This window comes from Acyrthosiphon pisum, chromosome A1, assembly GCF_005508785.2.
Source record: "Acyrthosiphon pisum isolate AL4f chromosome A1, pea_aphid_22Mar2018_4r6ur, whole genome shotgun sequence".
Taxonomy (NCBI): Eukaryota; Metazoa; Arthropoda; class Insecta; order Hemiptera; family Aphididae; genus Acyrthosiphon; species Acyrthosiphon pisum.
The window spans coordinates 71,009,799-71,032,707 of NC_042494.1; the positions used below are offsets into that span (position 1 = coordinate 71,009,799).

At 37.9% G+C, this 22,909-nt stretch overlaps 1 protein-coding gene across 1 annotated transcript; it reads left to right on the forward strand.

The window, feature by feature from the left end:
• Nucleotides 1-4,260: 4,260 nt before the first annotated feature.
• On the forward strand, nt 4,261-21,414 carry LOC100572275 (uncharacterized protein DDB_G0286591). Its single transcript, XM_003243789.4, has 3 exons — nt 4,261-5,192; nt 13,666-14,301; nt 19,623-21,414. Exons 1-3 carry the CDS (start codon nt 4,826-4,828, stop codon nt 21,134-21,136), a joined length of 2,517 nt encoding a protein of 838 aa, XP_003243837.1. The 5' UTR covers nt 4,261-4,825; the 3' UTR covers nt 21,137-21,414.
• Nucleotides 21,415-22,909: the final 1,495 nt, after the last annotated feature.

Sequence of the window (22,909 nt, forward strand, 5' to 3'; positions counted from 1 at the left end):
TGGGTAGTACCTTTAACTTGACAGTAAATCACTCAAAAGTCAAGACTTGCACGACTGCGAACAATCGAACAAGACTAGGACAAATAGTGTTTTATATTAATATAATAAATAATATTTGCTATGTAATGTATATAATATTGTATATAGGATCATAAGGATCATAATATAATTGCGTACTTATGTAATATATAAGAAAACATGAATATTATTATAGTTGAAAACAAACGTTAGTATTATAACGGAGAGAATATCACGTGGTTATTTTTTTAACGTATTGTTTATGTAAAGAATATTATGTAGTTTTAAAATGTATCTCTCTATTCCCAATACAGATAATAAAAAAAATAACAATAGGAAAATATTTTATTTTTAAACGATATGCGTTTTCGACTTCAGACAAACCGTAAAATTACCAATTGGTGCTAATTGAAGGGGAAAAACTTTTACAAACGCGCATGGCCTGCGATTTAAGCACGATCCTATATATAGGTTCCCGAGCATTGCGCGCCCACCCACATAATCCACGTCCACACAACCTAGGCCGTAATTATAAAAAAAAAAAGTTTCGAGAGACAGTACAGATAATATTATTATTATAAATTTGTTGCTGATAAAGAATCTGACGTAAGTTCGAGTCACCATACTACATAACATACCTACGGGCCACAATTTACATCATAATATATAAAACAAGAACGATTAAAAATATATTCATCATCAATTGTATTATTGTAATATTATTATTTGCGCAAAGTGGTGTAATTGTCTGGACGTGTGTGATGATAATTTGTGGAACGGCAGTTTGCAGAAAAAACCGTTTCTGTGTCGGTTTTGATCAGCCGAATTCAGTAATGATAATATTATGTCGTGTAATGTAAAATAAAAAAAATAAGATGTAATTTCGCTAAATAAACGATAAATACCCATACCAAAGTATGTGTGGTCAGTTCGTATTCTGGTTTTTTGGTACCGCGGGCGTCGTAACTCGTAGGTATTTCAGTGATGCAAATGATTTATACATTATGTCATCATATACTTACCATGAGACAGCAAGAGGGGTTAAGGCCCGTGACGCATTGCCACGTTCGATGAAACACGGAAAACGTGGTTTTCGAACATAATAATATTATATCGTCATCACGCACGAGATAGGTACATACGGAACTTGGAAACCCGACCGGCTACACTCACAGTGTCACGATACACACCCACGAGACCGTGAATCAATACCACCGTCGATGAGTTGAAAGTGTATAAAAAACTAATACGGTTTACCTACGAGAAAAACGAGTCATTCGGACATTCGGCGTTTTGGTTGAAATGATAATAATAATAAAAAACCCGACCTAGCTGTGATCGGATATAATAGTACATACGACATAACGGGTGTCGGTAGAACGCGTCATAATAATACTAATAATAATAATATTACAACATCGATAAATCTACCAGCATTATAATATTATCGTCGCGTTTATGAAAATAATAATATTGAAATAATAATTATAACTATCACTGTCGGAAACGGCCGTACTATATAATATACTATTATATTTTTATTTGTCTATTTATTTGTTGGGTACTAGACGGACAAGGCCCTGTTATAAATAATAAGAATCATATTACTATCATTACTGCAATAGACATGATATCGAAATACAATAGAATAGAAATAGCATTAATAATAATGTTATACATTTTATACACGAGCGTTATTATTCTGAGTAACAAATTAGAAAATTACAATACAACTTGAACGAGTTTGGCGAGTTGTACGTGGTAAATCGATTTCTAGGTTGTTAACGATTTGCATAATACTATTTTAGAGGCCTGCAGAGAGTGTTTGAGTGTTACTTACTTACTTGCAATAGCTATTAACTTTTAAGCTTAAATGAAATAATGAAATAGGTTTTATTTTACCGTGGATCACAAGTTGTGATTTAGAGTAGAGAAGAATAAACGGTTAAAAATCTGGGGCAGCCAATTTTAACGGCCAAAAGCTTGTATAGAAAAGTGGAAGATAAGTCAAGACGCTGTTCAAACGTCTCAAGTATTAGTATGGATAACATTGAGGATTGTATGAATGTGGGGTTCTCTGGGAATGGAGCATTTAATACTGCGAGAGGAAGCGTATATGGTTTTGTCGTACATTTCCAATATTTTGACTTACTGCCTAACTGATAAGGAGACCATAATATAACTGATACATATTCACAGATGGACGTACGGTTAGTAAAGAACAGTAAATTGATTATATAGTATAGATATTTATTTAACTGTTAATATAATTTAGTCGAATATAACAAGCGTATCACAAGATTGCTATTGTACTCTACTCGCCAATTACGATCCAGTGCCTAAAAATCATGGGTTTTACGAATGCACAACCAATATTCTACTCACCAAAATATTTTAAAATAAACTAACCTAGTAGTGTGCGCATGAACTAAAAATTACTGCACAGTCTGCGCACTTTTTTAATTTGCTACTGCACGTTTTATATATTTGTTACTGCACATAGGTAATGTATGTGTTACTGCACATACCTAGTGTAGTAGTGTGTGCTACTGCACACGATTTTAGGCCCTGCTATGAACGTACGATTTTGTCTAGAAATCTATTCGACACGAGTAACATAATGGTCTCTGCACGTTCGTGTGTTTATCATAATATTTATGACGATCGTCGAGTTCACGGCTAATAAATATTATTGGGAAATGACAATATTATTCTCCGTAACTGCAGCGACCGCGATACCCTATTTTTGCTCCATCATTTATCGCGGATAAAAAAATTTTTCGACGCGGTCCACAGTGGCTCATATAAGGTCATGCCATACGACGATCGCCGAAACTTGTATGTAGAGATCTTCCGACGACGAACGAACCAACGACGATCATCCATACTTATATTATAATATTATGTAGAGATCTTTCGAGAGCACTGGTGATGTCGAATCATCGCGACGGATCTTACAACGATTTATTTGATAATACTTCTATTGCAATGATCATATTATAGAGCGCCGAGCGAATATATTATAGACACTGAAAAGTAGAAAATGCTGTCAACTGATCAACGCATAGCTACTAAAGTTTGTTTAAAATGTCGTTAAAAAAAACAAAAACGTTTATTTACGCATAATTAATCGATAAAATAAAATTTTTAAGTATTACTGACATTTATGTAATATGTGGCGAACTATATAATATTAAACTATTACACTGAACTATACGACGTGAGTAACTATCCTTAAGATTTTTGAAGGTGAAACTGGAATGACCGTATATATTATCGCACAACAAGTTTACGATCTGGAGAATTGGCTTCTTTCGAAATTGGTTAGTTATACCCTAATTATTATTGGTATAATTGCTAATTGGAACATTATACATATGACCATATTATATTATGTAACTATATTTATATACACTTACTTTTGCTTTAAGCTCAATAATTTTTTGATTTCGAATAAAATCCATCATAGCCCTGTTGATTTTATTCTGCTTATTCAATGTATTATATCAAAACACCACAAATACTAGTAACAATATAGGTAGGTTCATAGCACAATTATTTTACTATAAAAATATAAAATCCTACGAATATCCCGTTGCAATTTCAACAAATTTCAACAAAAAAATCAACGGTTTTTAATGGAAAGTTGGCAAGCGGGTGCCACTCTACAAACGTACAGTTGTAGGTAACGTGTGGGTAACTGTTTAGGACGTGTTAAATTTGAATTAAATGATAAAATAATAAATCATTGCGTTTAAAAAAAAAGATTCTGAGAGAACAGACTATAAATTATTTTTATTTTTGGGTTACAGTATAGACTTCTTTCGAGAAATCTTGTTTTAAATGTTCAATCCTTAGCTATAAAAATTGAAAATAATTTTCAAATTTTCTGGATTGTGACTGTGACTGCGTATTTTCGATATTTTTTAACCGTTATAATGAAATGAAAGAACTAGCGTATTATGAGGAACCTTGTATCAAATTTGGGGAAACGATACCGCGCACAACCACGCCAATGTAATAATAACGATAATTATTTTTACTGTCGTTTGTTATTGTTTTGCCGTTTAATAACAACGGCGAGACAATAATATTATTATTGTTATTACCTGTTATTATTAATTATTTCTATACTATTATATTTTCACGTTACGTACGGAATGCCGATCTAATCCGACAGATGGCGTGTCGCGGCGGTCGACAAGCAGCTCGCCATGAGCCAGCAACGCATCGGCGGGCCATTCACTGTAACACAACCGTCTGGCCACCGACTGCTCTAGTGCTCTCTCCCGTCATTCGTCTGCCCGGTACCGTCTTGGCCGCGTCGTGCGATCAACTCTCTCCGTCCGTGTGCTGTGCGCGCGTGTCCGTAATAAATAATAATAAAAAACAGTGTGTGTGCATGTGTGCGTCCGCGACCCGCGTGCGTTATATCATTTCCCGCCAGTGATTTCATTTTATTATTATTTGTTCTTAATTTTTTTTTTCGTACTGTTTTTACAATAATATCATCATTACCTATATCGTACTGTGATACTGGTCACCTCGCGTTCGCGTTTTTGACTTAATAACGACACGATCGAGCGTAAACAATTTTTTAATACCACGCGACACACGTTCTTGTCATATGAACACATATTATTTTTTTCTAAACAAATCAATCGATCTCGGCCTGGCATTTATTTTTTCAATTTTTTTTCTCAAATTCCGGTCGTGTGACGGTATTTTAATGCTCGCGGAACGCCGCATACGACCCCGTCGTCAGTGCGTACCGCAGTCGAATTTGTGAATAAACAGCGTCCGACGAATGCTACTACTACGATCGCGAGCACGACGTCGTAACATGTTCATAACCATGACCATGTATTTGTTTCTCGGATTGGATGTGTTCGTCGTAGATAGTATGTCGGTGACCGCACAAAAAATTTTCGAAGTTATGGATAGCGGCAGTGATAAAATATTATACCTGTTTGGCAAGAGAACAATTTATACTGGCTTCTCAATTGCTCTTAGTGCTTTTTTAGCATTAATGCTTTTTAAAGTTGTCTGTCAAAAGTTATTTTATGAATCCAATAATTCGACCATCGTGGTCCCCACGATCCCCACGATCGTCCAGACGGACGAACAAAGACACGAACAGCAACCGCAGGAGCCGACCATCACCACAACTAAACGTGAGTGTTTTTAATGCTTCCTATTTCTATTCTTATTTTGTCACCCACACGGCCGGAACGTAGGTGGGTTTTTAGTTTAGTTGGTTGGCGGGCGATTGGCCGTGTAGGTTAATAGCGCACGCGTCTGGTTTTGTGCCTGGAATTCGGTCGTTTCCGGTTCGCCTCCGGGTAGGTCAACTGCAGCAGCATCGTCGTCGTTGTTCTTTATGTTACCTACCCATTACTATTATAATACGTCCAATAGGCTGCTGGATACCGTTTTTATCTCTCCCGCACTCCAGCCCAGCCCTCGCCACAGCCTAGATTTATTGTGTATCGATCGCTCATACCGCCATCGGTACCTGTTACGCGCGTACCTTTATACCGTAGGTACGCAGTGAAAAAAAAACTCTTTGTCACGCGTACGTCAAGGGTGTCCCAAAATAGCGTGCGATCATAAACTAGAGAAGATACTTTGTGAAGGGGTGATCGAGAGTATGTGAGGGGGGGCTAGATGGAGAGAGAGCTAGTGAGTGAGTGAGCGAGAGAGAGTGAGAGTGATCTAGAGAGAGAGTGGGTGAGAAGAGAGAGCGCGCGCGCAAACAACGAGAGAGCCAGTAGGCAGCTGCTGCGTCGTCGACCGCCTCGAATAGGGCTTCTAAAAATAATCCCAACGCACACATATTGTACACGAACGCCGAGCCGGTGGTTTGATCGTAAACTCGTGGTGTGTTGGTAATACTCGACGACCGCGGTTATTATATGCATATTTTGGAGATCTTCAAGAGCCTCGTCAGGTATTTCAGGCCCTCCCACATTTTTCTAGACATTCAGTGTTCGTCTACATAAACAAAAACGTCCTGCATAAAATATGTTTAACAATAATAATAGTACAATGCGTATTATATTTCGCACCAAATCAATGGCGAATGTATAAGCCAAACGAGATTTTTGTGTTTCCTGTCTTTTAAACTGCGGTCGAGTTTTGCGGAAAACGTCACGTTTCTATAATACGCAGGCTCCTCAAAGGATGGTTTAGTTCAAAAAGCAAATGTATATCCCATTAACACGGCTCGGACGCGCAGGCCATATTATTATCGTTGCTCTGAGAAACCGTTTTGCCTCGAAAACGCGACCCTCTCACCGTTCGCGCGTGCAGGTCTCTCGACGCCGCCGTCGCGACCAAACCCCTCGACAACTCTGCGGGGTGTGCTGGAGGGGCGGGGACGACAGAACAGAACAAAAAAAAAAGAGGGTTCTCGTGATGGGGTCTCGGAACGGCCGGGCTGATGAAATATTATGGTGTTTTTACTGCGCAGTAAAACAACCCAAGGCCAACGTGTTTCTTGCCGCGTGGTCCCTCGGAACGCATCGACGACGAAAGGACGCGAACGAATTCGTTTCTCAAATACAACACTCGTATAATAAAACGCGTTTTTATATATTATGCTGCTGCTGTTGTGGTTTCTAAAGATCTCTGCAGTCGGTACTCCGGTCCGACTGCTTTTGTTGTACCATTTTCATCCGAGATGCCACCCACTTCGTTACATCCACGTAGGGATTCGACTACCCGTAACAAGGTTTATTGTTATTATTATTATTGTTACTGTTTTGGGTTTTTGACTCCTTGGGAATTTTGTACATGCGTGCACGTTTCGCCATGTATCGTCGTCATAACATAATTTTGTTATACCAAACCATCTTGTGTATTTACTATTTATGTTTATTTTCTAGTTCTTTTACTCTTGAATAAATAAGAAAAATAACCATCGGGTGGTGTAGACAATAATAATATATTATATATCCGGTATAATTAAGTATTTTAATGGTATATATAATATTGTAAATACTTATATATAATATGTATATATAATAATTAATATTACTAGGTACCTGTAAATAAACGCCTCAAAAACGTATTTGTTTATAAATTATGATTATTTTTCTTCAGCTCTGTTTAGAGACACTGTCAATTATCACAATGATTAGGTATAATCATTCAAAACGTTTTTCTTACCTATTTAAAATAAACTTACACTTTTAAAATGTACCAATTAAGTCGTATATTTATGTAATACAATATACATAATAATATAATAATATTTTGTTCCTCGAGTGTAAATAAAAACAAATTATTGTATGGCTATTATTTCAATGCTATCCATAAAAGATAAGGCAAATATTTTGTGTATTTATTGAAATCAATTTAGCGTTAAGTAATTCGGTACATACTACTAATGGTATAATATTTACTCTGACACCTAAAATGTAGGTAGGTACTTAAAATTGCGTTTTAATGGAACTTAAAAATCACATGTATATTATGATGAATACTCATGACGACACTCTGTTAGAACACGTGTGAGAAGTGAGAACACTGAACGATGAGAGGGGATAAAGCAAGACTATAAAATAATATTCTCTTCTTTCCTCGTGCAGTCGTGCTGCTCAACAAATAATTTAGCAATGTTGAAAACATTTGTCAGTTTATCACTAATATATACATACTTATTATAATTAAATTCAATTTTGTTATATTAGAAAATATTATAATATTCCGAGTAATATTCTTTATTACTCATTGCCATAACAATACGTTCACTTTCCTATTTTGATTGTTAAAACTTCAAACTTAAAAAGGTATAATAATAATAATAATAATAATAATAATAATAATAATAATATCGACAATTGTATTACTCTATTTCAAAAAGAACGGTCTAACGAAAATTGGATTTTGATTGGTTTAGATTACACTATTAGATTTATGTTTACATAGGTAATAATTTTTAGAAGAATAACCTTACCTCGTAAAACTTTTAAGTGTAAAATGTAGGCAGAAATTTAAAAATTGATAGTTGATAATTTGCTTATGATATTAGCACACTAAAGAGTGTGATAAAATCATTTGTGAAAATGAAATAAAAATAATAATAACGCTTTCCGAGGTTTAATTTAAGTTTAAATCATCACGTATTAAATATTAATTAGGTACTTACCTTAATAATTAGTTATGTGAGTGCGTGAACGTGTTTTTACCACCTATTTTATAGGTATTCTTAATATACTTTACACCGCTCTTGAAATCGCGGACTGGGGGCTATGCAGTAATGTATAATGGCCAGACAGATACTGTGTTTCTACTCTCTGTATTATATAATTACGTTTGAAAGTGATCACCGAGAACAAAATATTGTAACAATAGGTAGCCCGCAAAAAATAACAAGGTCATATAGAACGAACAAATTTTTAACTACCTACAGGCCTTAAGAACTATAATCGAACGTTCCTATACCTAATAATCGTCTGTTTGACCTAAAACGCGCTCGTCGCACAAACTTTGATTAGGTAGGTAATAATAATATTATCATTTTAATAAATCATTAGTATTTACGCGTAGGTATGTGTGAGTATAGCTGTCCGACGACGAGTTCCGCGAAGTACGATTTTTAATATAATATCAGTCGAACTTGATTATAATTCGAAATCGTGGACACCTCGAACTTTTTCCAAGTCCCCTAGAATTTCCTATTATTATATTATCCTTGGATAACTCGAACTTTCCGTCCGGTTCCTTTGATTTCGTGTTAACTAAGTCCGACTGTATTATATTTTGTACGTATAGACATTAGACAATAAGTATGTGTGTTCGCCGTTTCATTATAACTGTTCTCAAATTCAACTTTACTCGTATGAGGTAACTCAATTTTTCATTAAAATTCGGTGAGTGCCAAATGCCAATGTATATAATATTATATTCTGTGTCGTAATACTCGTGTTGGTGTGTGAGAGGGATGGTCGGGGGTTATCCGTGGCCTTCCTTTATAGTTTTCCCTTTGTTGTATATACATTTCGCGAGTAAAACCGCAGAACTGTAACAAATTTGAAAAACGTGTGTAACGGGTGGTTTTATTTATAGGCCCGCTGGGTAGCACCAGATCTAGTAATTAAATATTAATACTGGATTTTTTTAAGGAGCAACCCATATTTTTTATAAAATGTTGTACTTTTGTCGACTGAGTTTGGACTATCTCAAGTTTGAATATAAATTTAAATGGTTCAGTTGAAAAAGTAATAAGTATACCTAATAGGTTTTTGTATGTTAAAAGTAATAACTATTTATAACAATTGTTGTCACTTTTTAGCAGAACAATTTTTTCAGAATCCATAAAAAGTACTTCATATGAGTTTGCTAAAGTTTTTGAAAATTCTATTTATTTTCTTAGCTTTTGGTAAATTCTTTAGGTCAGTCAATTTGGGATTTAGACCACATTATAATAAATAATTTAGAAATCCGGTTAAAAATGTGGGTTGCTATTTATAAGACCACGTTGTTTATGCACAACGTTAGGATTAAAAACGTTTGCCGAAATGAGTATTGTAGTACTATGTTTCTAGGTATTAAAACAAACCTAATTTCAATGTGTAAGGTACGGGCATACAACAGCTGACTACTTCAAATTTCAATATTTATCAGTGAAAATAAGTAAACGTCATACGGTGTCGTATATTATATTTATACTTTTCCGGTGATTTACTTATTTTATTTTTACCGAATCTCGTGGACGACTCGTTTCTTCGACCGACATACAACACCTAGACACACTATACGTGGGTGTGGGTAGTGTATTATATTATAAGCCGAGAGGTATAGGCATCGAATATATTGTTGGCATATGCCAAGGACGTCGTCGCGTGTATTATGATGTCGATAATAATATAATATAATAAGTAACAATAAGTAATTATTCGTGTGCACGGCATATACATAACGTAATCGTCAACCTCATTGGAGAACGACAAATTCAATTAACGTTAATATTGTCATCGATACGCGTGTATAGGCACCCTAACCTCTACCTGTAGCCGCTATTATGATATTACATTTTGGAGTTTTGTTTTGCCCGTTTTCGAGGCGCGCGCATTACCACACCGCGACCGACCAGCGCGCAAAGAACAATATAATAATATTATAGACTATAGTTGCAGTGTAGTGCATGTGGTTTTGGTGGCCAGTGTGGTGGGGAGGGGGGTATGAGCCGATGATTGACGTTTTAGGTTTCTATTCATTTGGTGCAGACAATATGTGTGTGTGTGTGTGTGTGTGTATGTGCGTGTGCGTCTGTCGAGAATTCGCTGTGGGTTTTGTCGAAAAGTCGTATACAATATATTATTATCACCTTGAATGCGGCTAGACCATGTTCGTACACGTTCGATCGTCGGTCCCAAGTCGGTGTACCGTAAAAAACGAGATATCCCCCACCCCTCAACTCCTGAAAGAAAATTGAATAATAATAATAATGGCGAGGAACGCGCATCTATAGAGATCCTTGGAGAGGCAAAAACGCTTCGCGGTCCGCCGGAGTCGAATGATGACTGTTGGCCGTGCCGATAACGCACCTGCGGAAAGCGGAACGACCGCCGACGATAAAGGATGACCGCAGCGGTGGCACTTGGCACGGGGTACTTGAACTTGAAATCGAACAAAATAAACGATTTGTTGCGATAGTCTGACACGATAATGGGTTACGTGTTACAATAATGCGTGTGTCAGGCACCTATGTTACTCGGGCACGCGAACGAAATGTTATCATCTCTAATGATGTGATGACGATTAGAGGCGAGACGTGTAGTTTCTGCAGTGCTCAATTAGTAATTACACATAATATACGTGTATGGGCGGTGACCAATTGATGGTATTTGCTTGATGTGGGGCGGGGGTCTGGGTTCGGGTTGTCTGATCAACGTGAAAAGTCGAAGTAGGTAATTTAAACATTCGGTAGAAAATGACTGCAATATACGTGTTCTACGGAAATGACACGTTGCCAACTCGATGGTGGACTTTAAAATGATGATGGCTTGAGAAAACTCGCTTTTCCGAAAAAAAAGAATAAAGCTCCGAATCGATGCGACACGGTGAAAACGAAAATACGACTATAACAGTATCTACCTATACCTGCCTATAGAACACGTGAAAACGGTATTCTCAAAAATATTTTTGCGCGTGACTACTGTGTGTTTGAAACGGTAATGTCCGAATAGACATTGTGTAAATAATATCATAATAATGCTTTACCCGAAGGGCCCTGTATACCGATATTCTATTGGGAAGAAAAAAGAAACCATTCGATTTTGAATATGATCCTTATATCTGTGTATGACTGCACGTGTATTGCGTTATAGATGGGTAATATTGTGTACCTATATAATAGGTATAATGTACCAATATACCATATACAATATTCGTTCTTTATACTATGAAAAAATAAATATGTTATACGGTATGCACTCTATGCATATTATTGTTGTGGTGTGACACAGCTGCAGCTGTCGTCGTCGTGTGACCGTCGTTATCGAAACGGGTTTAACAATATTCGAGAGTCTCAAGAATCGAGATTATATGACGTATAATACGATGACATTACGACCGCTTGCGTACACGAGAAAACGATAAAAACAATGAGAAAAAAACAAATCTCCTGTATAACAATGTTTGAAAAAGATCAATTGTGTGCGTTGTCCGTGAATCGTTAAAGCGACGAGTGTGGGCTTGTGTGTGTGTGTGTGTGTGTGTATGGTGATGTTATGTGCTGTTAAGTACAATACCTACGCCCAATAATACGTGTAGGAAACGAACGAACAATATAATATTAAAAAAACGCGTTTTTTGTAACCGTTTCTTTCGAAACTGCAGAGGACGATCGTTTTTTTTTATTATTAGTATTATTATTATTGGGAACCGTCGTCGCATCATCGAAACCGAACGTCTTTGTTGTTCGACGATGGTTTTATTTTGTATTTGGCAATACGATAGTATATTATTAAAACCTCACTGCCCTCCACACGAGCACATGTTTTTCGTTATCCGACGTATAAAGCGTGAACATACAAAATACCGGAGTGTTCAGCTCCCAAAATGTAAATCTTACAATATTATTATTGTCTCGGAGACTTTCGGCATCTCAGTATTTATCGCGCGTTACGAGTTACGAATAGATGTTTCCGAAAATATGTCTCCCAGCACGGAATCTTGGCTGTTTTTGATAATAATATTATTGACGTGAGGCAATCGTTGGGCGGCAATCGTCGTCGTCGTGACGTCGTCATCCACACTATATATTACTATATGTAAATGAAAATAAAAATGCGTTTGTTATCCGCTGCAGTACTCATATTATTTGTTATTGTCGTCGAGTGGTTACAGGTATACCAGTGGGTTTAATCTAAAATGGCGTTTGGCTTGGTTGACAAATTATATAGAGTTAAAAAACAAATATGCACGTACGTAAACGTCTATAGATTAAAAGAATGTATATCGGAACTGTACGCGAAAGCATTTACGACTACTATATTAATTATTGTATACTAAGTAGTAATTTATTATGTTAAGATACCGCTTCGAAATTATAAAATAATATTCTAAACTATATGTATCGATATTATACTTCGGATTTTAGGAAGAGTATAATATTATATCATATAATGAATAATGGTATACCGTCTATGATCATGGGGAAAAAGCAATCGTTACGTCAGATTTTTATTGCTGGTGCGTAATTTTTTTTGACTATGATTTTTCAAAAGTACCAAAAATTATATTAGTATTGTTTAGAACGTATATAGTTTATTAAGTGTAGTATTTGGTCAGATCTCTTCGAACGGTATACATATACTATAAAAATACCCGTTAGGTTGTCGTCGGTGCTGGGAAATTTAGTTATACAATGTATAATTGTGGGATTACAGATGTTTTCGTAAAATGGTGTTTGGAGGGAACGATACTTAGTCGAGGACATATTATTATTATATTTAGTTGAATGTTTAATAAGCAGTGAGACATGAGACCAGATGTTACGCACTGGGCCCGCCGTGTAAATACGATGGGTAGTACGCCACTAATTTTTCGGCCGTTTCCGACCGAAACGATGGCAAAGGTTAATAATAATATAATATACGCGCCCACTATAGGTACGCTACATTTCCTGCAGCTCCCCACCACTTGCACCTGCAAACACCGATTGAACATGCTATTTTACATTTTTGTATAAGTCGATAACATAATATATTTAGCATAATATATTATATGCTATAGATACCTCCTATCGAGTTAGTTATTCAACGAAGAATTTTTTTTTTTTATAACGAATTCCCTGACATTTATTTTTATTTTTTCGGCCTTACACACACATTGTCCATACGTGTGTGCCATAAGCCCACGATGGCCTACCTATTGCAGTTGCAACTGTGCCCGATTATAGTGTTAGCGTTGGTGTCGAATTATACAGAAAAATTAGAATAGTTCAATTCCTTCATCGAATAACAAGTTAAACGCTGGGCGCAATCGCTGTAACACTGCGACGACCAGGGACGGATCCTAGACCTCTACCCCCCCCCCCCCCCACCAGACATATTTTTTTATAAATATAAATATTATATATTAAATAAAAAATAATATATAGCTAGTTTTCTAAAGATTATTATTTTTGTTTTTCAGGATTGAAAACCAAACAGCAGCAACAGAGCACCAGTGCTAACAAAGACGACAACCAGGACACGGACGACTTGGTAAATTCGAGTCCGCCGAGTAGTATTTCCAAAAAATCGAAACCGTCGTCGGCGCCATTGTCGCCCGTAAAGAGTCGGAAATCCGCCGCAGCCGCAGCCGCAGCGACTTCAGTCTCAGCTGCACCTGTAGAGCCATCTGCACCGGGCCATGACAACTTTGCGAACGATGTCGAAGTCCACCATAACAACAACAACAACAACAACAACAACAACAAGGACGATGACGAAGACTGTAGCAACAATGACGACGACGAAGACAATAGTTATCAGTACCAGTATCATAACCGGAACAAGAGGACCCGCCGTCCTTCGTCATCGTCCACTTCGTCGTCTTCTTCGTCGTCGTCCGCCAAGAACGACGCGGTCATCGTCAAGCCGGAGCGTCAGTTGAACGGCGGTAGAAAGTCGTCGTCACCGCCGCCTGCAGTGGCGCCCAAAGTTGGAGTGGTCGGTAAAAAGAAACAGCAGCCGTCCCAAGAACCTGCGGCGACACGAAACGGATTGCAACTGGCGCAGGCGCACTGTGAAAACTCGACCACGGTGGATCATAGAATTGCTATAAAAGGTCAGTACACCGTCGTGGCGTCGTCATACTCATCGCTATAATAACTATAAATATGTGCAATAATATGATATATTTATCGCCACTCGTATTCGGTGGCGATTCGGTCTGGTTATCCGCGCACGCCGCCGACTCGACCGCGACGGCCGCGTGTTCTTCGCGTTTTAAGTTAATTCGTTTTTTGGCGGTTTTTTTCCTTTACCGTTTTTCCCGTTCCTCGTGTATTATTATTTTATATTATAAAACCCAAAGTTGTACTATAATGCTATATGCCAATGTCCCGTTACAGCCGTATTCCGCCGCTCCGGTCTCGTACAATATATATTATAATGCGCGTAATAGTACGTCGTAATTGCCGCGTGCCGTGTTCGAGTACAACCTTCATCGTGTAGCAAAAAAAAAAAAAAAAAATGTTATTCATCGCGATCGTGTCTTTTTGCGTCAACTGGCGTTGCTGTTACAAGACATTTGACAGCATAACGCCAGAAGTCATCAGCAAAAAGCTGCTAATCTTAAACAAAACTTGGGTTTGGAAAAAAATATGTTTTGGGCTATCGGTTTATAGATATTGAAATTATTGTTGTGTGAGTGTCGAAATGATAATGATTTTATTCGACAATTTGTCCACAACAATACATATATTATGTATAGATAATATTATATTATATATTGTCGACGATTTCCTTTAAAAGGTTGGGTCGATCGATGATAAAATATTGTACAAATTATAGAACGACTATGTCTATAATATGTATTATTATTTCATGAATAAAACAACATTTGATTTTGTATGGCTTGACTGCTTGAGCGGTTCTACATCAGGCATATAAAAGTCCGGTCTGGGTTCGCCTCGTATCAATTTCCGAATGTACCTAGGTACTTCCGGTGTAACCCTGGTCGCGGTATTATAATGTATAGTTGTATATTATATACATACCAAGAGCAACCTCGATAGCGCGATGATGTCGCATTCGGAAGGGCGTGTGTGCGTATATTAATAATATATTATTAGGTATATCGAATCCCCGATGAGAAACGCGTGTTTTTAAAAATCCACGACAATATTATGATTATATTTTATTCTCATCACCGTTTCCGACCAAAAATGATTCGTAAACCACGTGTTTTTTTTTATTACCTCCGCGTATTACTTGAACATCATTTTTAATCGGGTTTTCTCTCTCTCTCGATTAAGACCGCGATTTTCTCGCATCCGTGGTCTTCGTGGTCATTACGATCGCCATATGAATTATTATCGTTCTTGGGTCGTGTTAATTTATTCGGCTGTCGGTATTATACAATAATATAATATCTATATCCTCGGATTTTAATGAATACAATTTTGTGCGCGTCTCACAAAGTAAAAAAATGACCTTAGCCACCGCATGTATTGGGTACACACACTACTGCCTATACGCACGGAGGCTTTGCTTATTATAAAAATATATATTATAAATAATGCGTACCTAGGTATAAATATATAAAAAAAAAAAATAATTGCCAAATATTGTAGCAGGCGGTAAAATGGTAGGTAGTAGTAGCAGTAGTAATACTTATAGTGGTTTAGACAGACAAATATATAGGTATACCCATACTATAAAATTCAAGGCTGACTGGGCCACTATACCTAATTCGCAGCATATGCCCGATAACATCATCTAGAACAAATTATCAAAAAAAAAAAATTTATATTATTATACAGAACGATTCTCTTATCGCACAACGCGCTCTATATATATGGTATATTCGTCAACCCGACATAACTTAGCTGTTAGAGCTGCAGTGTTTGCTATTTAATTATTTGCACCTATATATGTGTATAAGTAAGGGCGTGCCTATAAGTTTGGTCGGGGTTAGAGTTATAAGGTTGCATAAAGGTCAGTGTTGTTTTGTGTGTTAAAAAATCACCCTGTACAGTACTCGAGTACGACGTTATGGCCGTATGACGCTGTCCGCAGTGATTCGAGCTGAGAAGTAAAATTTTTTTTCCCAAGAATTTGTCAGCTTAAGACGAGACTGCGTCGGCGGTGGCGACGGCCCTAACTGTTGTGTCCGACTTTTGTGTGTACGACGGGTTTTATTGAAAAAAAAAAAAACAAATTAATCGATAATAATATTGTTTCACTTACACGTGCGCACAGGGAAAAAAATTGTTAATCTGTCTGTAATTTTTTTTCCCGCACGAGCAGCAGGTCTCTCGGTCGAATATCGCATCGGTGGTTCGTATGGAGGGGGAACAACGGTAAATATACGATCTAGTCATATGGCTCTCCTGCGTTGGCATTTTCTCCGCGTCGGCTGCTAAATATAATATATTATATTATATTATATTAATATATTCTCATCATATTATTCGGTGTTGTAATATATGATGACGGTAAACCTCTCTGACACGGTTGTCGTTGTTTCGGATTGACGCGCCAACACTTTAGAGTAGTGACACGACGTGGACGTTTTAATTATATAATTCATGCGTACAATTATTATTCTGTTTTCGGTGTAGGTACGCGGGAAACGGGAAAGAACCCATTGAGATTCGTTCGTATCGGCAAAACTATATTTTTTTGAAAATAATTCGTATAAACGCATGCACAAGAAACGCTGTTCGGGGACAAGGCAGGAGACTTTTCTAAAAGGTCGTTTTCACGTGACATTTCTAGATTTTGTTATTTTTAAGACTCGTTTTTATTGCTGCTTTGTTAATAAAAAGAACTTAGTGTGATGGCCAACCGTTTACGTGTAGAAGCACATAATATTTACCTATTTAATTATGAGTTTTACATCACTATAAATTGGTAACCGAACAAAGGATCGGCGACGGCTCATGGATCCTGCTGCTACTTCAGTTCTCAAAGATACTCGCTTACTGTATACGGTGTAACAGGAAGATCTTTTTACCTTTGGATCCCATTAAAAGGCTCTTGGGCATACAGGTCAGGTTGTATTATTTTACAGAGATCGCGCGGTCAGACCGCTTGTTCCAGAGCCTTTAAGAGGACGCTCCACCGGCATTTATTGTCTTCGTCTAAGTAATTAATCGACCTACTGTTGCTAATTATTATTATTATTATTACTTACATATTGGTAAGAACATTATAACTGTGTTTTACGATAATTCAATTTTCAGCGAGTTTTGCGTATTTAAAATATCTCTCAAAGCCGAATAATCGTAAAAAACCGTCTCACAATATGTGAATGATTCACTCTAATTTTTAAACTAACTAAGCAAAACGTGAACTGCTGAGCTGAAAATTTGCCATATGCACTTGTAAGGCGGAGACAACAGATTCGGGTGTAGCGTTATGTTTAATGTCTTGTATTATATTATTCGTGATGATGTACATTCTGTATATACAAACACACACTCACACACACACCACGCGTATATACTAAAATTATAAACAACCGAAGAAAGTTGTCGGGTCGTTCGCGCGTAGGTATAGTGTATATACGGCTGCAGTGCTGCTGCTGCTCAGCTGTGTATATTATAATAGAGATCAAGTGAAAGTAGACGAACGAGCGGATTATATTTTCTTCTCCCGTCTTCCACCATTGGAATACGACGACTTTATCGTAATATTATAAATACGATGTTATTATTGCTCGTGATATTAGGTATAATATATATAATATTCGGTGCTGCGTAAATGCCCCGCTGCAGCTCGTCGCATGCTGCTCTCGATTTATAAAAACTGGATTGCCATATCGATTTATACACGTGCGTATACTCGGCTGTTCTGTTTAAAATAATTTAATATGTCTCGCATTTGTTATTCGTCTATTTTCATACCAACTCAAACGCGAGCCAGGTCCGGAGCACGCGTGATTTTTCGCGGTTTTCTCTCTCGCGCCAAAGAGAAATCTTCCGAGCACGACGACGACGACACGTGTCGATCGGTCGGCGGTGTCTACCACCATCTACCGGACAATATTATTGTAGGCCATTTCGATCACAACAACAATAACTATACTACTGTAATGTACCCTTACAACACTTGTGTGGAATAGGTGCAAGTTCACGACGTGCGTGCCGTACTTGCTGCTGCAGTAGTTGCGGCGGCGGAATTAGTCTTCCGCGATAGTGCTCCGATTACGCCGAGAAAGTATGACGCACAAGCTCCTGCTGTATAGATAGATTATACCCGCCTTCTAATGTTTCCATAATCTGTCGCTGATTTATAATAATATATGCGTTTTTTATATCTTAACGGGGGGGGTCGTCGCCGCCGTGCCTGTGTAAACACTAAAAACTGATCTATTTTAATAGCGCGTGACGGCTCTTCTTTCGATCGCAGTAAATAATAATTATTATAATATGCACTTGTCTGTCATATTGTATTATTATTACTATTATTATTAATACATCGGCTCCGCGTTGGTCTTAATATTATCCGCACATCTGTCGATTGAGACTTTCTCACCGACTGGTGTAGTGTAAAATGTACAATCGTTTGAAATCGAACCAACTGCTGTTGCAGCCGTCCCGCCACGTTAGAACGTGTTTTTTTTCGTTCTGAAGCGTCATAGTCGAGAAACGTATCCGATTACAAAATGGGTGTTTTTTTTTTAGACAATATTCTTTTAACTCTTCGATAAACCACGCACCGCCCGCACGCATCAGGACATGCCCAGCTTATTTTAAGTACCCGTTATTATATTTTACTTGTAAATGTATATATAATATTTACGTTTCGTATACTTAATTTTTGGTCGTGGTTTTGATTACAAACTGACCAAGGGCTTGCACCGTGGTGGAGCTATATAGCTAACCAGCTGTTGTTTGTATAATGTGCAGTGTGCTGCACCGTTTCGAAACGTGCTCTCGCTAGGTATTTTCAAAATATGTTTTTTTTATTGCAAACAATCGTCTGTTATTCGACAATCTGAACACCGAGGCACTTATAAGTCTCGGCTGGCGTGTAGTAAACTGTCTGAAACATATTTGCAGTTTTTATTATTATTTACACTATCATCAGATATTTTACATAGTTTAGTTGAATTTGTATAAAATCACCTACCCATTAATTTAAGATTGAATACGTGAATATCATTTCCTATAAATAATAGCATAAATAAGTATGTGTAGGACGTAGGTATAGCGTCGTAGCAAGTAAAGCCTCAATTTTTTTAGACTTATCATAATCGAACATCCCAAACATATCTGGTCTTATGAACTTGTCGCTGTCCATAAAAATCCTAATACTGAAAACCTTTTATAAGATTTTTCCAGTAATATTTATTATAGTTTGAGTTGTAATATGTATTTAACTAATTTTTGTTTTATACTATTACTGACGACTGGTTTGCTACTTGTATTTTTTCAGAGAAGAATGTCAAGAGATCGATGGCTGAACTGACCAATAAGAAGGAACAATCAAGGCTACGGAACATAGAAAGTGTAAAATTCATGGACTATAATGAGCAGAACAACAACTGTAGCATCATCCAGAACAATAACAAAAGCAATGATAGCAATCTTGAAACCCCGACCAAAAAACTGGGAAAAAGGTTGCGGAAGAAGCTCAATAAGAATAAAGAAGAAGTGTTTGGCGAGACGAAGACCACGGGGATCACGACGCATGAAAAAAAATCCATTATCGTAGAAAATGAGAACCAGACGCTAATGATGGAGAAGGAGAGGGTGCCACCACAGTCTCCAGCGCCTCAGCAATTGTCCTTTATCTCTAAGCCAGGGGAAGTGTTTGAGGGGAGCATGCGGAGCCAAGTGCACTTTACTGACTATATAATCTGGAACATGCTACGTGCATACTTCTATATGGACAAAAAACAGCTGTATGAAAGCGGGTTTCCGGTACAGTCCATGAAGCCTGGGTACGCGAATTGCTACAGGCAGAACATGCGGTCCAAGGCACTAAACCCTGTGGCCAAAGAGTTCTGCTTGGATACGCCGGAGGTGTCGTCGACGCCCCCTTCGTCAGCTCCACAAAAGCTCGCTCGTCAGGTGCAAAAGTCGCATCAACAACTGCAACAGTCATCAAATAATCACGTTACGTGCGTTCGGTGCTCGTCGTACTACAATGTGAAAGACGAGTACAAGTCCGCGATGCCCGGCCGATGCATGTACCACTTTGGCAAGTCCTATAACAATATCTACGATTGTTGCGGTAATGACTGCAATACGTCGCCGGGTTGCACCGCGGCCGAACAGCATGTGTGGAATGGATTCGTGGACGGGGATAACGAGATCGGAAATTTCGTACAGACGGACAATGTGAACAGCTGGTCTGCATTGTTCCCGTACTCATCGTGTCCTAAAGAAGCGTCTTCGTTAAAGGAGGAGGAAAAGTCATTGAAATCATTGCTAGGAACGGGCCTTTACCGATGTTTGGCCTTAGACTGTGAAATGTGTTACACCGAGTGTGGCCTGGAGTTGACCAAGGTGACGTTGGTGGACCTCCGTGGCACAGTCGTCTACGACACGCTGGTCAAGCCCAACCGTCCGATTGTCGATTATAACACTCGGTTCAGTGGTATCACCGCGGACCACTTCGCGCGATATCCGTCCAAGACGCTGAACCAAGTCCGGCGCGACCTGCTGCGGCACATCCGGAAAGACACAGTACTCGTTGGCCATGGACTGGGCACCGACTTACTGGTGCTTCGCATAATACATTCAGCGGTGGTGGACACGTCTTTGCTGTACCCGAAAGATAATTGTGTTAGAACAACAAACTACTCAAGAAAGTATTCACTGAAACACCTGGCCTCGGTACTACTCGGCCGTGAAATCCAACTTAAAAACGGCCACGACAGCAAGGAGGATGCCCGGGCCGCCATGGACCTGGCACTGCACTATTTAATCCATTACGGATTTTAGCAGTTGGCCGCCCTGCGCCCAAATGAGCGCAGCCCCCAACACCAACCAGTCTCGATGCTGCACCCTGCTCCTCACTTTGTCGTTCCTATTTATACTCATGCATATTATTATTGTTGTTATCATAATCGCGCATGCGTACATACATAATATCAACTATACATTATTACATCGTCGAGTATTACGGTTATTGTATTTAATATGTTTATAATATATGTGTGGGTACGCGTATGTGCCGCGCGCGTGTATAATAATATCATCAAGGTAATGTGATGTAAAAATGTTTTTCCTATTTTTAAAAAAAAAAAAAAATATTTTATACGACTATTTTTCACTTGACATTGTGATAAATTGATCGACGGATGATCCGGCATGTAAAACGGTGATCCCGCTCCGATCTATAAACTGACTGACTTATTTGTTAATAACCCCCCCCCCCCAACCTCAACTCTTTCCCCCAGCTTTTTTGTACTTAAAATTAATGATTATAAAATATGTTGTACAAAAAATAAATGTTCTCTTATATATATTAACATACATATATATGTGTATATATATATATAATATATATGTATATATAAATATTATTTAATTTGGAAGTTTTTTGTTTTCTATATTTTCTGTCCTACATCTCTATAATATTGCTTCTAATGAATGAAACGTGATTATTGTGATTTTTTTTTTTTGTATAATACATGTTCGCCGCACAGTGGTGCCGTGCGAGGCAAGACGCCAGTTGTGTTGTACGTCGACCATCGCTTAAATGTCAACGAGCCAAAACCCGATGAAATCGAATACGCATTATTCTACACGGTGCGATGGGTGTAAGTAAATGGGTAGTAAACACGAAAGAGTTCTGCTCCTCTCGTCACTGACTGACTGGCAAAAGATTATTATCGAAGTAGAATAACGATACAATATTCTCGTTATTATTATCTATTATAGGTACCTGCACCGGGGCCGGTCTTGGCGCATTCGCTGCCGATGCGTTGTAGTTGCTGTCCGTTGACGTGTTGCCCCTTTTGACAACGACAATACTGCTTTCGCTCGGCACGTCTTTCGGCTACAACAACAAAAATAATAATAACGTCGGAATGAAAGTTGTGCACCTTTTACGACAATTAATGTATAATGACAACATTATGCGTTTAGAGGTATAATAATATGTGCTTATATATGTTTGTATACACTATCCGACGGATAATATTAATAATCATTTTTGGACTCTCGGAAATGTGTGTGCCGCGACCTGGCGGCCAAGACGTACAATAAGTGTGTATAATATTATAGTCAACCTGTCGATTAACGTCGATAGAAAAAAATCAACTATATGCGAGCAGTAAGTATTAGGTACCATATGATATACGTATAATATGACAAAATAATCGTAAGCCGCGTCTGGCACAGGTCCCGTTTGTCGTTTGGCACGTCCACTCTGGAAATTTGTCGCATCCACACACGTTAACGCGCGGACGACGAACGGTGGCCAACTCGCTCATATATAATATTATTATTATAAACATTGTAGGGACAGCGTTTATAACATTATATTCGCGATTGCAATACCCACTACAACACACTTAGGCAGGGCCGGTATTTTTTATTTATTTATTATTTTCATTTTAACATACCCGCGTCTGCGTAGGGGTTAGATTACACGACCTACAACCAGAGTAGTATTGTTTTCTTTAACCGATCGCAGGTGTTTTCGAATTACATCGAATTTAACGACATTTACAAAAAGATGGACAGGTGGATACCTCTCTGCTGTACAGA

Coding starts and splice junctions, on each gene's coding strand:
- LOC100572275 (XM_003243789.4), top strand. CDS start 4,826: ATGCTACTACTACGATCGCGAGCACGACGTCGTAACATGTTCATAACC. Junction 5,193..13,665: donor GACCATCACCACAACTAAAC/GTGAGTGTTTTT, acceptor TTTGTTTTTCAG/GATTGAAAACCAAACAGCAG. Junction 14,302..19,622: donor TCATAGAATTGCTATAAAAG/GTCAGTACACCG, acceptor GTATTTTTTCAG/AGAAGAATGTCAAGAGATCG.